The sequence below is a fragment of the Bombina bombina genome, chromosome 5, assembly GCF_027579735.1.
Source record: "Bombina bombina isolate aBomBom1 chromosome 5, aBomBom1.pri, whole genome shotgun sequence".
Taxonomy (NCBI): domain Eukaryota; kingdom Metazoa; phylum Chordata; class Amphibia; order Anura; family Bombinatoridae; genus Bombina; species Bombina bombina.
In genome coordinates, this window is record NC_069503.1 from 748,047,622 (window position 1) to 748,069,960 (window position 22,339).

General features: G+C 39.9%; 1 protein-coding gene across 4 annotated transcripts in view; it reads right to left on the minus strand.

Annotated features, from left to right (window-relative positions):
* The window catches only part of RIPOR2 (RHO family interacting cell polarization regulator 2), a 377,286-nt gene that overhangs the window by 97,681 nt on the left and 257,266 nt on the right, over positions 1–22,339 (minus strand). For all 4 annotated transcript variants that reach the window (XM_053714808.1, XM_053714807.1, XM_053714810.1 and 1 more), the window contains exons 6-8: positions 11,607–11,660; positions 10,554–10,703; positions 2,843–2,906 (exon numbers count right to left, since the gene is read on the minus strand). In XM_053714808.1, the coding sequence (XP_053570783.1) occupies positions 2,843–2,906; positions 10,554–10,703; positions 11,607–11,660 (268 nt within the window). The remainder of the gene's footprint in view (positions 1–2,842; positions 2,907–10,553; positions 10,704–11,606; positions 11,661–22,339) is intronic.

Sequence of the window (22,339 nt, forward strand, 5' to 3'; positions counted from 1 at the left end):
GGAAATGTAACAATACTTTCTGTCATTTTTGATGAATAAATACCACTTTGTAATCTACAATGGGGTTGCCATTTCCTGTGTTCAGAGGAGAATCGCCTGGTATTTCGGGGCGGGACTGACCTTGTTACGCTGGATCAAACTGATATACTTAAGGAAAGTTCTCCTCTGTGAAGAGCACAATTGGGCTAAAAGAAGCAACTCCCAGGTGTTAACCAGGCCATAGAACAAACTACTGGGCTGTGGTTCGTTTCTGGAAGACTGCTTCTCTTTTTTATATATTTTTATTATGACCCTGCGTAAAGTCTCCCTAAGGGTGATGGGGGAAACCAGATGTAGACTCCTTGCCCAATTTGTTTACAGGGATATGGCTGAACATAACTGATGAGGCCCAAAGGAGGCTGAAACGATTGTCTGGGGTTGCCAATTCCCTTGTTCAAATGAGAATTACATGGTATTTTGGGGCTAGACTGACCATGTTAGGTGGGATCAAACTGATATACCTCTTTGAAAAACACAATTGGGCTAAAAGAAGCTACTTCCAGGTGGTAACCGGGCCATAGAATAAGCCACTGAGCTGTTTGTTCCTGAGAGACTGCTTCTCTTTTTGTATAAAAAAAATCTATCAAAAAATGTGCCCTGCCCAGCTAAAAGTGTAAAGTGCAAAAGATCTCTGTTTAACTGCAGAAATACACCACATCCTAAATGACAGAATACACTGATGATCATTTTTCTAAAGTGTATAGTAGGCTCAGGAGCAATTTGCAGAAGCACTTCATTAGAAAAAGGGTGGTTGATGCATGAAATTAAGAATGGTATTTGTACTGACACAACACTCTTCAGAAAGTGATGTTTTGAATGTGAGCATACATTATATATATATATATATATATATATATATATATATATATATATATTTATATACACACACATACATACATACACACACAAATATATATATATATATACTGTACACACACACACATATATATATATATATACTGTACACACACACACATATATATATATATATACTGTACACACACACACATATATATATATATATACTGTACACACACACACATATATATATATATATATATATATATATATATATATATACAGGGAGTGCAGAATTATTAGGCAAGTTGTATTTTTGAGGATTAATTTTATTATTGAACAACAACCATGTTCTCAATGAACCCAAAAAACTCATTAATATCAAAGCTGAATAGTTTTGGAAGTAGTTTTTAGTTTGTTTTTAGTTATAGCTATTTTAGGGGGATATCTGTGTGTGCAGGTGACTATTACTGTGCATAATTATTAGGCAACTTAACAAAAAACAAATATATACCCATTTCAATTATTTATTTTTACAAGTGAAACCAATATAACATCTCAACATTCACAAATATACATTTCTGACATTCAAAAACAAAACAAAAACAAATCAGTGACCAATATAGCCACCTTTCTTTGCAAGGACACTCAAAAGCCTGCCATCTATGGATTCTGTCAGTGTTTTGATCTGTTCACCATCAACATTGCGTGCAGAAGCAACCACAGCCTCCCAGACACTGTTCAGAGAGGTGTACTGTTTTCCCTCCTTGTAAATCTCACATTTGATGATGGACCACAGGTTCTCAATGGGGTTCAGATCAGGTGAACAAGGAAGCCATGTCATTAGATTTTCTTCTTTTATACCCTTTCTTGCCAGCCACGCTGTGGAGTACTTGGACGCGTGTGATGGAGCATTGTCCTGCATGAAAATCATGTTTTTCTTGAAGGATGCAGACTTCTTCCTATACCACTGCTTGAAGAAGGTGTCTTCCAGAAACTGGCAGTAGGACTGGGAGTTGAGCTTGACTCCATCCTCAACCCGAAAAGGCCCCACAAGCTCATCTTTGATGATACCAGCCCAAACCAGTACTCCACCTCCACCTTGCTGGCATCTGAGTCGGACTGGAGCTCTCTGCCCTTTACCAATCCAGCCACGGGCCCATCCATCTGGCCCATCAAGACTCACTCTCATTTCATCAGTCCATAAAACCTTAGAAAAATCAGTCTTGAGATATTTCTTGGCCCAGTCTTGACGTTTCAGCTTGTGTGTCTTGTTCAGTGGTGGTCGTCTTTCAGCCTTTCTTACCTTGGCCATGTCTCTGAGTATTGCACACCTTATGCTTTTGGGCACTCCAGTGATGTTGCAGCTCTGAAATATGGCCAAACTGGTGGCAAGTGGCATCTTGGCAGCTGCACGCTTGACTTTTCTCAGTTCATGGGCAGTTATTTTGCGCCTTGGTTTTTCCACACGCTTCTTGCGACCCTGTTGACTATTTTGAATGAAACGCTTGATTGTTCGATGATCACGCTTCAGAAGATTTGCAATTTTAAGAGTGCTGCATCCCTCTGCACGATATCTCATTATTTTTGACTTTTCTGAGCCTGTCAAGTCCTTCTTTTGACCCATTTTGCCAAAGGAAAGGAAGTTGCCTAATAATTATGCACACCTGATATAGGGTGTTGATGTCATTAGACCACACCCCTTCTCATTACAGAGATGCACATCACCTAATATGCTTAATTGGTAGAAGGCTTTCGAGCCTATGCAGCTTGGAGTAAGACAACATGCATAAAGAGGATGATGTGGTCAAAATACTCATTTGCCTAATAATTCTGCACTCCCTGTATATATACACACACACACACACATATATATATATATATATATATATATATATATACTGTACATACACACACACACATATATATTATATATATATATATACACACACACATACACACAATATCTACACATACATACATAATTAGCTAAATTGGAAATTACCTTTCATTTTGATGTAAAACTCCCCTAGCAGGTTCTCCATCTCTGATTCAATTGTACACATGTTCTGGAAAAACATAGTAAAATGTCTGTAATTAAATTGACTTATCCTTTTTCAGTTATACAGTTGCAGAAAATAACAATATGATTAATTATTGTTTGCAAACTATTATTATTACCTAAGCTCAGAAACACTAAAATAATTGTCATGTACGTATGACCCTCTGGTGTATGAAAATAAAAAAAATCAATACCTTTTTATGTTATAGTCTAAAACTTCCTACAGATTTATATCTTTGGAACCAAATGGTTAAAGCACAGATCTATTTTACTTTTTAATTACATTTCTTTGCTTTACTTTATGATCACAGTTTCAAAACGGCTTCCCAAAAAAAAGTGGAAACTAGACGAAAATAAAAAAGGGAGCTCACAGTATCCTAAAATCATTGCAAAACAAAATAACCAAGATTAGCAACACATATAAACAAAAAATCCTACAAACTTGTTCTTAGACTTAATTAAATAAAATATATATTTCATGTGTGCACCTCAGAAATATTAAATCCAACAGCCTTTAAATGTTTTTAACACAGATCAGTTATAAATATGTTAAACATATTTGATTTGATTTTTTTGTACATCTTTGCAATCTCTGACGAGTGGAAGCAAAGTTATATTCTCTCAATTTTGGAACTAACGGCAACACATTTCAGCTCTAGGGAGCCTTTCTCAAGCCAAGAAATGTAACACATTGCTGTAATTTTGATCCAAGGAGGACACTAGTAGGTGGGAGTGACGATATTGACATAGAGCCCCAACCGAATACAGAGCAAAGTGTTGAAACCCCGGTGGTTTGGGGTAATGGTAAACCAGCATGGGAGCGGATCATGACACTGTCAGACAGGAGCTTGGCGGCTTTTGATACTACTGCTTATCGTTGACCATTGATAACTGAAGCTTGCTTTTATTAACTTGGAACGTTTTAGCTACAAATGGATGAACTACTAAGTGGCTAATGAAGTTTAGGTTATTTGGAGCTTTGGATTCCACTGAACTTAAACATATACAGATATCTGGAGGGCAGTGTCCTTATTCATGAACATTTAACGCATTTGGTATTAAAACTATTTTTTAAAGGACTGAATTTAAATATCATACATGATATGAACAGTTGAATAATAAATTATGCTTACAGGATAATTTCCTTTCCTTCTGTATGAGGAGAGTCCACGGCTTCATTCCTTACTTGTGGGAATACAGAACCTGGCCACCAGGAAGAGGCAAAAACACCACAGCCAAAGGCTTAAATACCTCCCCCCCTCCCCTAGTCATTCTTCCGAGGGAACAAGGAACAGTAGGAGAAATATCAGGGTATAAATGGTGCCAGAAGAACAAAACCAAATTTAAGTCCGCCCAACAGAGAATTCGGGCGGGGGCCGTGGACTCTCCTCATACAGAAGGAAAGGAAATTATCTGGTAAGTATAATTTATGTTTTGCTTCTTAATATGAGGAGAGTCCACGGCTTCATTGCTTACTTGTGGGAAACATATACCCAAGCTCTAGAGGACACAATGAAACCGGGAGGGTAAAAAAAGTGGCGGACCCTGTTCCCAAAAGATGCTTCTGCCGAAGCAAAAATGCCAAATATGTAAATTTTGAAAAAATATGTGAGGTAGACCAGGTAGCTGCCCTACAAATCTGATCCCTAAAGGCCTCATTCTCAAAACCCAAGAGGGAGCCACAGCTCGAGTTAAATGAGCCTTAATCCTCTGAGGAGGCTTGTGTCCCGCTGACTCTATAAGCTAAGCGAACATGCTCCTCAACCAGAAAAACAAGGAAGTGAATGAGGCATCCTGCCTCTTATGCATCCCAGAATAGACACAAACAAGGAAGAAATTTGACCAAACTCCCTTGTAGCCGGAAGATAGAACTTCAAGGACTGCACCACATCCAAGTTATGAAATAACCACTCCTTTGAAGGAGGAGGATTAGGACACAAAGAAGGAACCACAATCTCCTGATTGATGTTGCGATCTGAAACAACCATAGGAAGGAAACCTAACCCAGAGAGAACATCCTTAGCTGTATAAAAAAACTAGGTAAGGGACCCTAACATTGCAAGGCAGCCATCTCAGGCACTCTGTGCACTGAAGCAATAGCCAGTAGAAAGAAAAAAAAAGATAACCGAACCTTTTAAGACAGAAAATCTTAATGCCAACTTCAGGCATAAAGCCCAAACGGAGCCTTCTGCAAAACTTAGAACAAGATATAAACTCCAAGGAGGAGCACTAGATCTAAACACAGGCTTGATGTAGGCAAACCCTGAACAAGACTTAACATCTGGAAGCTTAGTGAGCCTCTTGAGCAGTAAAACAGATAGGGACGAAATCTGTCCCCTAAGGGAGCTAACAGAAGTCCATTCCCCAGAGCATCCTGGAGAAGGAAAGAATCCTGGATAACCTGGCCTTATGCCAGGAGAATCCCTACATACCAGAGAAAGTAGGTCTTGCACCCATTATAGATGCGACTATACACCGGCTTATGAGCTAGATAGAGAGTAACAACATTCTTTCAGGAAAAAAACCTCTCTTGGCTAAGACTAAGCATTCAATTCCACGCAGTCAGCCTCAGAGAGTCCAGGTTCTGATGAACACAAGCACCCTGCTCCAGCAGATCCCTGTAAGAAGGTCCATGGAGGCGAAGCCCATAAACTGCGACACAACTTTAGATATAAACGGAGCAAACGTCTCACTGACATTTGCTTCGACATGGCTGAAGAGAAGAAGGTTAAAAGATATGCTAGATGTCTAGCATATTCAGGATGAAAAGGCAGAAGCCCCATCTGGGTTTAAACCCACCTTCTGCTACAGAAGCGGTGGAGCTAACACTGACGACTTGAAAGCCTGATCGGCTTCCCTATCCGACACAAACATTCGAGCACAAAATGATTGTAGGGGACATCCGAACCTGAAGAGAACACTCATAGAGAGGGTCGCTGGCAATGAGCCGACGTGTGCTTCCGTCCACCACCAAACACGAGACCCCCCCGTTTAGCAGTAGGAACTGTCCTCCTTCAAAAGAAGGTCTCCCCACTGAGAGGTCCCAACTGGTACAAATCCAGAAGACCAAATCCTCAAAGCAGAATGCTCGCTGAGAAACCAAAGGAATAATCGGAAGGAAACTCTCAACCCACGGACCTCCCTAGGACACTCCCCACGGAAAAGGAAACGACAAGGTCAAAACTGCCCCGGGAGAACTAAGAGAAAACAGGGAAATCTGAATGTAACACTGGGAAATGATTTCCCCCACCGGTATTCCATGTAAGTTTGTTCAGACAGAATCACCAGCACCATGCCAAAGTCACAACCTCGGCTGTTGCTATAACTCTGCACCCCCGGCTGGAGGGCATAACCGGATGGTAAATTCGCAAGATCTCTGGATTAAAAGAAAGCTGCCACAGCAGGATTCAACGCTAAGCCTTCAGCTTGCTAGGCAGGGTAGATAAAAATCCCTGTCCCTAAGACCAAACAGCATCCAGATCCACTCTGGTGTCGACACCAGCAACTCAGGTCTAGATCCAACTCTGAGGATCAAAAAGACACGAGAAAATCCCTAAAAGTCTATTAGCAGGCGAAGGTAAGAAACCCAGAAAGGCCGAGACCTGGGAACTACTGTAAAATCTGGAAGCAGGATACTGCCATCTTAATGCCCAGATTCCAAGAAGGATCAGAACAAGGTTTACAGAAGCATATGGTTCTTAAGAACCGAATTTGCACAAAAAGGATGAAACAGAAAAGACATCCTTCTTCTGAACAAAGGAAGGGAGAACCTGACATTCTCCAGCGAAAAGAAGAACTAATAAGCTCTGCTTCAATATCATAGAACCCAATTAGGATGGGAAGCCCCTCCCCCTATTAGGGTATGCACCAACAGTGGAAAAAAAATATTCCTGCAGTGTGATAGATACCGGGACAATGACTCCAAAGGTCCCTCGTCTTCTCTGACAAGACAATTGCCCAGAAAAGAAGTCTAGTTCCGGCCTCTAGGACCCCTAGATCCATATGATCCAGTATCAAGCACCCATACCAGATAATACCTAAACAGGTCCAACCTGTTAACTAGGATGGGCCTGCTGTACCTGGACTAGAATCTAGAAGAAGAAAAAACTCCTTCTCCTAAGTAGAAAGAAGGAACAGACCTAACTAGTATCCACAACAGGTCCTGTCTGTCATCTAGAATAGGACGTATCTTACTGAACACTCCCAGGCTAAAACGAAGCTTCTTAAGTTCCAGCAAAGCTAGAACAACTGAATAATCAAATTAAAGAAATTAAACTCCAAGGCTTAAAATTTTCCTCGAAAATATCAGCGGAACTGTCACCCCGAGCAGAAATCTATAAGCTTCCAACAATCTCGACAATCAAAGTCGATAGTATCAAAAATCCCATGTGACGAAACGTCTTTCTAAGAAGAGTTTCTAAAACATTCCAGAGCTCAAAAAACAAAAAACTATCCGGAATGAAATAGCAAAGAAAAAGAAAAAAGGCAAGCGCCCACAAGTGATAAGCTGAAAAGAAGTGTGTAAACAAAAACAGGTCCTGCCTTTCATACGACACAACCCCCCATAGAGCTTGGAACTGGGATTTTAAATAAATGATAAAACAAAAGGTAAAACAAGACGACAAGGAATATCACAATCCTCCACTCATCTTAGTTAAGATCGTTATCTGATTTAGAGGACTGAGATTCAACTGACGGAGCAGTACTGGAAACCTCTAACATCACCAAAACCTCTCTCAGAAGTAAACGCAGGCGTGCCAATCTAAATCTAAATGCTAAGCCCTCCGTAGTCGGAGGACCCAAGTCAGCAAACTCCGACCCTGGAGGTTCTTCCTCTAAAGCCTAAGAGGGAACCGTGTCCCTAGAGAACACAATTGTTATTTTACACAAATGTCCTTGGGCAGGAGAGCCCGGATTAACCCTTCGCTTGCGCGCAGCAGGAAAAGGTAACCTCGCTAAGGCCGTAAGAGATGGCAATGCGGAACTGCATGGTAACCTCTGGTAGAAAAAAAACCCTTACAGGCGAAGGAGGATCAGAACTCTGGAAAACTGCATATGTAGGAACAGAATCTAGGGAACACACCTCACTGGACGAAGAGTCCTCAGAGGCGGATGGCTCAGTGGTCTCTAACATCTCCACATTGGTTGATGAGAACACTCTATTGCGGCATACGGAACATAATTGAGAGGGCTGGATTACCCGGGCCTCCTCACAATATACACAGGTATCAAATTCTGTATCAGAGGGATCCCCCTCTAAATTATCAGAATCTTTCATAACTTGTCTATATCAAATTATAGAAAGGAAAAACAACTGGCACCTTATACCCCCAATGGCTGGGGCACTCACCACCTCCTATGACCCAGATGGATAGAGAAGATGCTCCTCTCCGCAGACACCCGGTCAGGAATCAGAAGAGGTGAAAAAAACTTGACCATTCCCGGTCACATGGTGCTCATGTAGGACCTGCCCCTGTTAAGGAAAAAGCGCGCCAACTTAATATAAAGAAACTGCACAGTTCTCAAAATGAAAATAACCTGTACGTTCTGTATCAGCCTAAGAGCCCAAACGTTCTTACACATAAGCAGTTGAAATAACATAACAAATATGATTTAAAAACCCACTGTTCAATAATCCCCCTCAGGAGATATTAAACCTAGATTCCATAAAGATAAAAGAGTCCCACTGTGACCCTGTCTTCTATCGTTAACGTGTGTAAAATAATGAAACGATCTTACGGGAATCTATGCTGTGGAACAATGACAAGGTCCTTTAAGTTTGACAGATAGTAGCAGCGCTTCTGACATGGACTTGAGTGAAGAAAGCAGGCAGCGAAACTCTTCAACGCTGATTGCTTAAGGAGCTGTTAATATGAGTCTAGATGGGTTCACAGAAAGACTCTCCCTGCATCTCCAGACTCTAACTTTCGTCAATGCTCTCACTGAGAGACTGACAAGACTACTTAAAACTCCAGTCCCATCTAGAAAGGCAGATACCGCTCCTAAGGAATTACTCCGAAATCTTCTGACACTTCTCTACAAAAGGCAAACAATGACTGGGGGATGAGGGGAGTGGGGGAGGTATTTAAGCCTTTGGCTGGGGTGTCTTTGCCTCCTTCTGGTGGCCAGGTTCTGTATTCACACAAGTAAGGAATGAAGCAGTGGAATCTTCTCATATTAAGAAGGAAATTTACACTAATATTGGATCTAATATTTGTTTTTTTAGAGTGTATAAATAAAATAAAAATGTTTTATTTATAACTGTTCTGTGTTATAATAATTTTTAGGCTGTCAGATTTAGCCTTTCAGAGACGCACACATGAAAGTATATTTTATTTAATTAATCCTAAAATCATTGCAGCACAAATGTTCAAGTACAAAGGTTGTGCACTTGTGTGACGTAAACAAAGAAATGTCTAGTTGGAGCAGATAAGTTATTCTTGAGGCAGCAGTAATTGACACTCAACAGAACTGTTCAGTAATACTTGAAGTAAATCTTCCCTCACATCAACACTGAGGAAATTACAAGCATTCCAGTTTTTTGGGCTACAACATGCAGTATGTTATGAAAGCCTCTTTAACAATAAAAATAAAGGATCATGATAATCAAAAATGTTCGCTGTCTCATCTAAAACATAATATTTCAACATGTATTACAATGCTTTGTTTTTTGTTTTGTTTTTAAACTGTGTTTTTTGTGTTAAAGGACCAGTAAATATAGTAGATTTGCATAACTAACAAATACATAACAAGACAATGCTATAGCACTTAGCCTGAACTTCAAATGGGAAGTAGATTTTTTTGGCGACAAATCTCAAAGTTATGTGTTTTTCCACTCACTCTGTATCATGTGACAGCTATCAGCCAATCACAAATGCATATACATATATTCTGTGAATTTCTCCTGCACATGCTCAGTAGGAACTGGTGATTCAAAAAAATGTAAATATAAAAAGACTGTGCACATTTTGTTAATGGAAGTAAATTGGTAAGTTGTTTAAAATTGCATGTTCTATGCGAGTTATGAAAATTTTATTTGACTTGAGTGTCCCTTTAAGTAGACCCACTTTTGTATGTGGAAGTTGTTGCTGTCAGCCAGTAAGCTGTAGAGTCCCAGGGCAATCACACATCTGTTAGTTTTACTTAAAAATACAAAAATATATGAAAAAATATATACATATACATGGTAACATTTATTTGAGCAACATATCACTATAGGGTAGTCCATTAATTTTAATATAGGTTTAAAGGGACAAATACTCACTAAGCAAAATGATGTCAAAATTAAAAAAGCATATTTATTTTATTTCTTTTTAAGACTATATTACTTGTATATTACTTGTATAAATGAGTGTTAAGTTTTAGCCTTCATAAATTAATAGGTGTCACCATGTTGTATCCCAGGTTTATCTTGGCTTAAAATTCAGTAGTTTAATTTCCTTGGCAGAGGCCAGTTAGGAACAGTTAGGCGTTAAAAGAATATGAAACACTTTAAGATTTCAACAGTTTTCATAGTTCATTCTTGTATTAGTTGTAAATATTTTTAAAGTGTTTAAAATAATTAATCTATTCCAATACTAGTAGAGTAATTCTATAATATGGAATATTAATACACAATATTGTCCATAATATGGATGCCCTTCAATACACAAACCTCTGTGTATTCTTTGAAACTCTTGTTTATCTCAGACAAACTCTCTCTAGCAGCTTTGCTTGAAGGAGATACTGCAAACGCCTGTTTCATTTTAGACGCCCCATCTCGCAGTCTCCTCTGGATGCAGTAGGCTTCATAAAGCTCATCTACCTATCGGAAGACAGAAAAGATCGGATAATGAAACAGGTTCAAAAGTCAAATTATATGCTTTCTGAATGTACAGCCAGAAGTAATTTTGCAATTGGCTGAACATTGCCAATACCTGCAAATGCATGAGTATAAAACAGGTCATTGCTGCACTAAAGGTAAACATTAGATCCAATATAATAAAGCAAAAAGGAACAACATTTTTACCATAAAGCAGAATATAAGAAAACCAAAACATTGATTCAATATAGAGGATACTGATACTACTCATTCCGTACAAGACATTTGCTTTTCAATCCGTCACCTTTAAACTATTATGCCTCCTAGACTGGAACTACATGACATATGCAACTGTTGTCTGTATAGCATTAGCATTGCTTCATGACTGTATTTAAAAATAATCTGTCATTTCCATGAAAATAATGAATATGCCTTAATACCCTATGTGAATGGCTGTTTTACTGCTGCATTGTGAGTGCAGCTGCTCTCTTACAGAATCAGTCATCACAGGAATAAAAAAGTGTGCTAATTTTCAAGAGACTTCCCGGCACACAATAGGTAAAAACAAGCAGTTAAATTCATAGGATATCATGATGGGTAAAATTGCATATCTGTAAGCCTATATCTCATTCTTGTTATTCCTCTTTATTATCAAACATAAATATATACATTTTAATAATCTTACACAAAAATATTAATATATTTATAAGATTTTCAAAATCATAAATCACAGAAAAATATGGGATCTAGTGCAACATTTATAGATTGTATTACCCTTTAAGAATATTACATTTGTTTTTTCAAATGCGTCTGACTTTCAAATGCACACGCACATTTTTGTTTTATTAAAATAAATGGGTAAAAAATATATATATATATATATATAAATATATATTATAAAATTACCTTACTGATGTGAAACTCCAGCCTTCGTATATATCTTTCAATTGACTTGATTTGCTTGGAAAAAAACATATGATTATAAGTTTAATTTTGGAACAGAAACATTAATAGGAACGATAAGATTGTTAAAGTGAATGTCAATTTTTTTTACATCAGCTGCCTCCTAATAACTCTTTTACCCATCTGTATCATAACCGCTAGGTTTAAAAAAAAAAAAAAATTAAGATTGATTATATATTTTAATTACTAAATTCTTTGCGATATCTATCTTCCTCCTCCCACCTGGAACTTCCGTATTCTTCCCATTCTGACGTATAGACCGGTCCCACCCGCTCTATACATATGTGTGAATGGCGCACCCGTGGAGCTATATTTTTCTGCGCATGCGCATAATTTCATAGATCTATCAATTTTAAACCTTTAAAATAATCACGCAATTTGTAAATATTGCATTGATGAGCATTGACATTTATTAGGTCAAAAAGCTCTATATATATATATAAATGATCTACTGAATACCTAATATAAATTTTTATCTCAAATAACGATTGAATATATACCAACTCTGGATAGGCTCTATTATTAAAATGTATGCCCATTTCAGCATTCACAATCGTTTTATAGCCTGTCAGGAGAAGAACAATACGATTGTTCTTTGTTTACTGCTCATTTGAGAATTGTGTTCTATAGCGCATGCGCGTCCCGTGAACGCGCATTGCTTCTGAATGGGGATAACATTTTCTAACGCATGCGCAAAAGAAGCACATGATGTATCTAAAAAGGGGTTGAACGCCCCAGGAGGGGTGGAAGCGGATTAGCAAGAGTAGCCGTCAATTGTTTTAATAATAAGTGACAATATGGTGGGCGGAGGAAGCGCGGCAAGAAAACAGAGATAAAAACGTATAATTTACGATTAATAACATTGGGAAAATCGATAAATTAAAGTCCCCCTTATTTGAATTGCTTCACAATATTGCGTTAAGCACAAGAGGTGACTTTACATTCACTTTAAAGAAAAACAGTCTTGAGATATTTAAATGGACACTAAACACATTTCATGCACAGCCTTCTCATGTGCAAACATGTCAGCACTGGAATGCAATGAAAGTTAGATTTCAACATGGCAGCACCTATGAATAGAGGGAGGTGGGGAATAACATTAGTACTAAGCTTATAAAATGTACGTAGTGTTTTAATGTCCCTTTAACTACAGACAAATTATATATTTGCAGCATTAAAACAAGTATTGACATTTCTATAAGAATGAAAACTTTAAAAAAAAACTTATAGCACCAGAGCAAAAAGTCTTGATCATAAAAGAAAAAAAATATATAGACAATCACTGTTATAAAATCAAGAATAATGACAAATAAAATAGAATATCTAGTGATAAACTGCAAATGGATTCAAAACAGTTCAAAGAACAATCTTTTCTCCAGAAGAGCTCATCAGGGTTGAGTTCTCAGTATTCTCCATACTACCGCTGATTCATGCTCAGACATCTTCTGAAGCTTTATCAGGGCTGTGTAGAATTATTATTGCAATCACAATACTATCAATATAACGGTGTTCTCCACAGAAAATGTTGGCAGCCAGGTTCAATTATGTAGTAGCCGGGTGGGCGCAGTGTAATACTTGAAATATTTTTATTATTTATAATAAATTATAAAATATTTATAATATTTTTGTTATTTATACAGGTTACTTAAAGGGACATGATACCCAAGTGTTGAAAAACTTGAAAGTGATTCACCATAGCTGTAAAAAAACTGACTAGAAAATATCACCTAAACATCTCTATGTAAAAAAGAAAGATATTTTACCTCAAAATTCTTTAAGTATTTACACCCCATTATAAAGGACTTTAAGCAGCAAATCAGAATGCCTGTCCCAGGACCTGCAAGGGAGCGTGTCCTCATGCACACTCATGTTATTTCCCTTTTCAGTTTAAGGAAGTTTACTATGAGATCTCATGAGATCACAGTTCATGGCCTCTGATGCTGATTGGCTGCTGTTCATTTCTTCCTTTTTTTTTTTAACCTGAAGCTGGACAGCAACTAAAGTATAACTGTTTACACAGCAGTTACTCTGGTGAGCTGAGGACATTTTAAAGTAAAATATCTTCCTTTTTTACATAGAGATGCTCAGGTGATATCTTCCTGTCAGCTTTTTACAGTTATGCTGCATCACTTTCAAGTGATTTAGCATATAAGTATTATTTCCTTTAAGTTATCCAAAGCACAAATTAATTGCATAATTTGAAAGGATATTAAACACTAAATACATTTTAGAGGTTATTCCCCGTCTCCCTCTAGTCATGAAAGCTGCCATGTTGAAATTTGTCTCACACTTCATTCCAGTACTGATCTAGTGCATATGTGCAACTCTCCTTCAGATACTGCAGTGTGACCTAGGTTCCAAAAATGTAATATTGGTTAATTTTAGCTTAATTAAAATCTCTCTCTCTCTCTCACTCTCTATATATATATATATATATTTTTTAAAGAAAACAAAATCTGTTGTTCATACCTATAGGCCAGCCTATCAGCTGATTGTGTACATTTAGATAATAGGAGTATATTGGAAAGTTGATTAAAATTGCGTGTTCTATCTGAATAATGAAAGTTTAATTTTGACTTTAGCAGATTATTTGAAGATGAAGATTCCTGTTAGAAAGCATTTCATTTAACAACATGATGGCACTAATTACTAAATTAAAACTATCTGCATATTATTCTACTGTCAATTTTTACTTTGAATATATGATTAGATCTAGCATTTAGGGGTAGATTTACCATTGTGCGAACAGACATGATCCGCTGAAGCGATCATGTCTGCCGCAAATTGATAAATGCCGACAGCATACACTGTCGGCATTTATCATTGCACAAGCAGTTCTGCCGCCCCCTGCAGATTCACGGCCGCTAGCAGGGGGTGTTAATCGACCCGATCGTATGTGATAGGGCTGATTGCTGTACTCCCCCTCAGAGGTGGCGTACGAGTTAAGGAGCAGCAGTCTTAAGGCTGCTGCTTCTTAACTCCTGTTTCCGGCGAGCCTGAAGCCTCGCACAGAAACAGAGGCATCGGGGCCAAACGGAGCTTCTTAAATCGGCCCCTTAGTGTTTAAGGTGATATAGATAGAGCCTCCTCAGACTACTTTTGGTAAAAGCATCATAAATGTAGTGTGGTGCTTCTCATGGATTCGGTTTTTTATTTTCTTATTCAAAAATACATTATCTATAAAGTTTTTTTAATATTCACAAAAATTAAAACATTGAGAAATTGACTACCATGTTCTATTAGTGTATAGTTTTTGAATTATGGAATCTTATACTGAATTACATGCTTTCCTTCCCATATGGTGCAAATATGTTTTTAGAAAAAGGGAACAATTCTATTACACAATTCATACCATAGAGGAAGTGAGGAAAGTAAAGGAGGGCACAGAAGAAAGTCTGGTTTAGTGCTATAAAAAATGTTGTTAAGCTGTTACGCAGTGATTGCACAGAAGTATTTTTTTAAGTTGATTAAAGGCACATGAGAAACAAATACATCTCTATGTTCTATCTAAAAGAGAATTTTGCAAAATGGATTACAGAGCTATTTGAAAAATTGATATTCCAGTGCTGAATATGCCATTTTGTCTGTGAGAATTGTCCCAGTGAACAGAGTACCAGGACACAACTGTACACTCTGTGTTTCACCTTAATTTTAAAAGGGACATTAAACACTAAATACATTTTATAATCATAGTACTGATGTTATTCCCTGCTTCCCTTTATAGCCATGTTAAAAACATAATTTATGTTTACCAGATAAATTCTTTTCCTTCCTGGCAGGGAGAGTCCACGACTTCATGCCTTACTGTTGGGAAATACAATACCTGGCCCCCAGGAGGAGGCAAAGACACCCCAGCCAAAGACTTAAATATCGCTCACACTTCTCCTATACCCCAGTCATTCTGCTGAGGGAACAAGGAAAAGTAGGAGAAACATCAGGGTATAAAGGTGCCAGAAGAAATAATATAAAAAGGGAGCCGCCCATCAAAAAATAAATTACGGGCAGGGTCGTGGACTCTCCCTGCCCGGAAGGAAAGGAATTTATCTGGTAAGCATAAATTATGTTTTCCTTCCATAAGGCAGGGAGAGTCCACGACTTCACTCCTTACTGTTGGGAAAACTATACCCAAGCTCCAGAGGACACTAAATGAATAACAGGAGAGAACAAAAAATGAGGCGGGCCCTATTCTGAGGGCACCACAGCCTGCAAAATTTTTCTCCTGAAAGCTGCTTCAGCCGAAGCAAACACATCAAACTTATAAAATTTAGAAAAAGTGTGCAAGGAGGACCCCGTAGTAGCCTTACAAATCTGATCACTTGAGGCTTCATTCTTAAAAGCCCAGGAGGAAGCCAATGCTCTAGTGGAATGAGTCATTATCCTCTCAGGAGGCCGTCGCCCCGCTGTCTCATAAGCTAAGCGGATGACACTCCTCAACCAGAAAGATAGGGAAGTCGTAGTAGCCTTCTGCCCCTTATGCTTCCCCGTATAGATGACAAAGAGGAAGATTGTCTGAATTTCTTAGTTTAGCCTGAAGATAGAACTTCAAGGCACGAACCACATACAGATTGTGAAGCAAGCATTCCTTTGCTGAAGAAGGATTAGGACACAAGGAAGGAACAACTATTTCTTGATTAATGTTACGGTCCGACACCACCTTAGGGAGGAGCCCTAATTTAGTACGTAAAACCGCCTTATCAGCATGAAAAACAAGATAAGGGGAGTCACATTGTGAAGCAGAAATCTCAGAAACTCTGCACACAGAGGCAATAGCGAGCAAAAAAAGAACCTTCCAAGATAAAAATTTAATGTCAACAGTATGCATAGGCTCAAACAGAGCCTGATGCAAAACTCTAAGAACAAGATTTAGGCACCAAGGCGGAGCCTCAGATCTAAACACAGGTCTGATCCTAGTCAGAGTCTTAACAAAGGACTGCATATCCGGAAGCTCAGCCAATCTCTTGTGCAGTAAAACTGAAAGGGCCGATATCTGTCCCTTCAGGGAACTAGCAGATAGACCCCTTCTCCAGTCCATTCTGGAGAAAAGATAAAATTCTGGCAACCCTAACCTTATGCCAGGAAAAGCAACGCTCCTCACACCAGTACAAGTAAGTCCTCCACACTTTATGGTAAATACGACGAGTAACTGGCTTACGAGCTTGAACCAGAGAGTCTCAGAGAACCCTCTCTTGGCTAAGACTAAGCGTTCAATGTCCACACAGTCAGCCTCAGAGAATCTAGATTTTGATGAACAAAGGAACCTTGTATCAGCAGATCTCTGCAACAAGGTAACCTCCACTGAGGAGATAAGGACATCCCCACAAGATCTGCAAACCACATCCTTCGCGGCCACGATGGAGCAATCAGAATAACTGATGTTCGCTCCTGCTTGATGCGAGCCACCACACGAGGGAGAAGCGGTAATGGAGGAAAAAGATATGAGCCTGAACCTCCATGGTACTGCTAGGGCATCTTTCAATTCCGCCTAAGGATCCCTCAACCTCGACCCTTACCTGGGTAGCTTGGTATTGAGGTGGGATGCCATGAAATCTACCTCCGGCATCCCCCACTCGCTGCATATCATTGCAAAGACCTCGGGGTGGAGACACCATTCCCCTGGGTGAAATGATTGCCTGCTGAGGAAGTCTGCTTCCCAGTTGTCCACACCCGGAATGTGCATCGCTGACAGCGTACATCTATGAGTCTCCGCCCACTGTAGTATCTGAGATACTTCTCTCATCGCCAAGGAACTTCTCGTTCCCCCCCCGATGGTTAATGTAGGAAACCAAGGTTATATTGTCTGTTGGAATCTGATAAACTGGGACAAACCCAGAAGGGGCCAAGCCTTCAAGGCATTGAAGATTGCCCGGAGTTACAATTTATTGATCGGAAGGGAGGACTCCTCCTGAGTCCACAGTCCTTGTGCCTTCTTGGCACCCCAAACGGCTCCCCAGCCGGAAACTCTTTCGTCTGTAGTTACAATCTCCCAGGACGGTCTCAAGAAGCATATGCTTTGGGACAGATGATCTGGACAGAGCCACCAAGAGAGCGAGTCTCTGTTGAGACAGATCTGAATGGTCGCCATTCCATTTTGTCAGCATGCATAGTTGTAAGGGTCTGAGACGGAATCTGGCAAAAGGCCATACAGGACACCATGAGTCCGATCACCTCCATACACTGAGCCACTGAGGGTCTCAAGGAGGCCTGGGAGGGCAAGGCATGCAGAAGTTAGTTGGCAACGTCTCTGGTCTGTGAGGAATATTCTCATGAATATGGAGTCTATTATTGTCCCCAGGAAATTCACCCTTGTACTTGGAGTAAGAGAACTCGTTTCCAAGTTTATCATCCATGTGATCGAAGAAGATTAAGAAAAGACTCTGAATGTTCTTCCGCTAGACGAAAAGATGGTGCTCGCACCAAGATATCGTCCAGGTAAGGCGCTACTGCAATACATTGTGTTCTGGCAATGGCTACAGATTGCCCCCAGAACCTTTGTAAATATCCTTGGAGTAGTAGCTGGGCAAAACAGAAGAGCTATGAACTAGAAGTGCTGGTCCAGAAAGGCAAACCTCAGGAACTGAAAATGTTCCCTGTGTATCGGAACATGAAGGTATGCATCCTTCAGGTCTAAGGTGGTCAAACTGTCCTTCCTGAACCAGAGGAAGGATTGACCGTATTGTCTCCATCTTAAAAAGGGAACACTCAGAAACTTGTTGAGGCACTTTAGGTCAAGAATTGGAACCGCGAAAAGGTTTGAATAAAACCCCAAACCTCTTTCTACTATAGGTACCGGGACAATTACTCCTAGAGAGGAGAGATCCCATATGCAACCTAAGAAGGCAGCCCTCTTTTCTGGTCTTGTAGACAGACTGGAGAGTAGAAATCTGCCCCTGGGCGGATGAGACTTGAATCCTATCCTGTATCCTTGAGATACAACCTCCAGGACCCAAGGATCCTGTACATCCTGGAACCAAACGTCTGGGAAAAAAAAAAAGACAGTCTGCCCCCTACTCGATCCGATCCCGGATCTGGGGCCACCCCTTCATGCCGATTTGTTCTCGGTGGGCCTTTTAGTCTGTTTGGACTTATTACAGGACTGAGTCGGCTTCCAAGTACTCTTGGGCTGCTCGGACCTGGATGAGGATTGCTGTCATAGTGATTTGTTAGAACGAAAGGTATGAAAATTAGACAATTGCCTACCTTAGGCCTATTTTTCTTATCCTGCGGTAGGAAGGCCCCTTTCGCTCTGGTAACCGTAGAAATAATAGAGTCCAGCCCTGTTTCAAATATAATCTTCCCCTTAAAAGGAAGAGAAAGGAGTCTGGATTTAGAAGTCATATCCACAGACCCAGACTTCAACCAGAGAGCCCGGTGGGCTAGGACTGCAAAGCCAGAAGCCTTTGCATTTAGGCGAATAATAGGCATATTTGCGTCACAGATGAAAGAGTTGGCAAATTTTAGGGCCTTAATTCACTCCTGAATATCCTCGAGGGGAGTCTCCACCTCAATGAACTCCGACAGATTGTCACACCAGTAGGTAGCTGCTCCAGCAACCGCAGCTACAGCTTCCGCTGGTTGAAATAAAAACCCTGTATGTTGAAACATCTTACTCAGAAATGTCTCCATTTTCTTATTCATAGGCGCTCTAAAGAAGAACTTTACTCCAGAGGGATAGTAGTACGCTTAGCCAGCATAGAAATAGCGCCATCCACCTTAGGGATGGAGCCCCACAAATCCAATTGAGAGTCAAGGACCGGAAATAATTTTTTAAAAGTAGATGAGGGGGAAGAAGAAGATCCTATTCATTCCCATTCGTTACTAATAATGTTCGCCATCTTAACTGGCACAGGAAAAGTCAGAGGGACCTTCCTGTCTTCATAAACCCTGTCTAGTTTAGGGATCTTAGGTTCCTTAGGGAGTGTAGCCTCTGGAACCTCTAGCGTAGACAGAAGCTACTTTAATAAAAAATGCAGATGCTCAATTTTAAGTCTAAAGGAGGGTTCCTCCGCTGAAGGTGGTTTAGAAACTAAAGTCTCCGACTCAGAAAGTTCACCCTCTGAAGCTACAGAGGTTAACTCATCCTCGGATAGCTGGGACATAGTAGCAAAATCCGACAAATATTTAGATGACTTTAGGTCAGGAGAACTATGTTTAACCTATCTCTTCCATTTGCTAGAGCAAGGTAAGGCACTCAGGGCCACAGACACAGCCGATTGTAACTGCTCAGTAAAGTCCGCCAGAAAAAAGCTCCCTCCAGATGGAGGATTAGTTGCGCTGCGGGGAACTGCATGTGGAGCAGGTAGTGTATAAAATGTAGTGATCTTTTGGGAAACAAATTTCTTAGTGATAGACGGCTCAGAGGGGCTAATAGTGCTATGAGTATTAGCAGGCTTGTCTACCTTCTTAGACTTTAGAACAGTGCTTAGGAAAATGGAACAAAATTGAGCAGGGCAAAACATGGCCTCCTAACAATATAAACAAGAATTATTCATCAGTACAGAAGGAGCGGAACCTCCATAGCTAAGATATATTCACAGAAGGACAGACAAAACGTAAACGCTTTATTAAAAAAAACGGCACCTTTATAATCCCAATGGCTGGGGCACTCACCACCTTCTAGACCCAGACAGCTAACAGTGAAACGCTCTCCTTTAGGACTGATGTTCGCAGCAAGATCGTAGGAAAATGAAAAGACTGCAACCGGTCATGTGGTGCGTTGGACAGGACTTCCCCTGCTATGAAAAAGGCGCTGTATAGCAAAAGTGTATCTATAAAACAGTCTTACCTCCAGGATCCATGCTGTGCAACAGGCACAGCCTCTCAAGTGTGAGTCTTGCAGCCACGCTTCTGACATGGACTTGAGTGTGTAACAGCAAGCAGTGAAACTCGTCAACACTGATTGCTCAGGAGCTGATAGGCGACAGTCTGGATGGGTTTGCATAAAAACTTTCCCTGCATCTCCAGACTCTAACTTTCATCAATACTCTCACTGAGAGGTTGACATGATTACTTAAAACTCCAGTCCTTTCTTGAAGGGAACATACCCATAACAGGACTATCCAAATCTTCCTACACTTCTCTGCCACCTCCTATAGTGTTGAAAGGAAAAGAATGACTGGGGGATAGGGGAAGTGGGAGGGATATTTAAGCCTTTGGCTGGGGTGTCTTTGCCTCCTCCTGGTGGCCAGGTGTTGTATTTCCCAACAGTAAGGAATGAAGTCGTGGACTCTCCCTGCTGTATGGAAGGAAATCTATCTTTCACTACATTCTAGTGCTCCACATCTGTAATAACTCTCATTCAGATACCTGTGATGTAACTTAGGTTCCAAAATGGCAGCACGCATGATTAGAGGGAGGTGTATGAAATGTATTTACTTAACCCTTTTTTAGGCAAAAAAATATAATAACTCCTGCTCTCTAATATACATGAACAGCTTCTCTTTCATATACATGAAAAAAATGAATAATATGTCCCTTTAAAGTGCAGTTTCACATCTGAGTCATACTTTTAAAATAATGGTCTTATTTTCTATGATTAGTTACTATTAGCGTGAACCATTTTATTGCATTTTAAACACCTTCATGAGCCTGGCAAAAAAAAAAAAAAATGTATGCTTACCTGATAAATTTCTTTCTCTTGTGGTGTATCCAGTCCACGGGTTCATCCATTACTTGTGGGATATTCTCCTTCCCAACAGGAAGTTGCAAGAGGACACCCACAGCAGAGCTGTCTATATAGCTCCGCCCCTAACTGCCACCCCCAGTCATTCGACAGAAGACAAGCAAGAAAAAGGAGAAACTATAGGGTGCAGTGGTGACTGTAGTTTAAAAATAAAAAAAAACTGCCTTAAAATGACAGGGCGGGCCGTGGAATGGATACACCACAAGAGAAAGAAATTTATCAGGTAAGCATAAATTTTCTTTTCTCTTGTAAGGTGTATCCAGTCCACGGGTTCATCCATTACTTGTGGGATACCAATACCAAAGCTTTAGGACACGGATGAAGGGAGGGACAAGGCAGGAAGTTAAGCGGAAGGCACCACTGCCTGCAAGACCTTTCTCCCAAAAATAGCCTCCGAGGAAGCAAAAGTATCAAATTTGTAGAATTTAGAAAAAGTATGAAGGGAAGACCAAGTCGCCAACTTACAAATCTGTTCAACAGAGGCCTCATTTTTAAAAGCCCATGTGGAAGCTACCGCTCTAGTGGAATGAGCTGTTATTCTTTCAGGAGGCTGCTGGCCAGCAGTCTCATAAGCAAAACGGATTATGCTTCTCAGCCAAAAAGAAAGAGAAGATGCCGAAGCCTTTTGGCCTCTCCTCTGTCCAGAGTAGACAACAAACAATGCAGATGTTAGACGAAAATCCTTAGTAGCTTGTAAATAAAACTTTAAAGCACGAACCACTTCAAGATTGTGTAATAGACGTTCCTTCTTTGAAGAAGGATTAGGACACAGTGACGGAACAACAATCTCCTGATTGATATTCTTATTAGATACCACCTTAGGAAGAAACCCAGGCTTGGTACGCAAAACTACCTTATCTGCATGGAAGATCAGATAAGGGGAATCACACTGTAAGGCAGATAACTCTGAAACTCTACAAGCCGAAGAGATAGCTACCAAAAACAGAACTTTCCAAGATAAAAACAGAATTTATGCTTACCTGATAAATTACTTTCT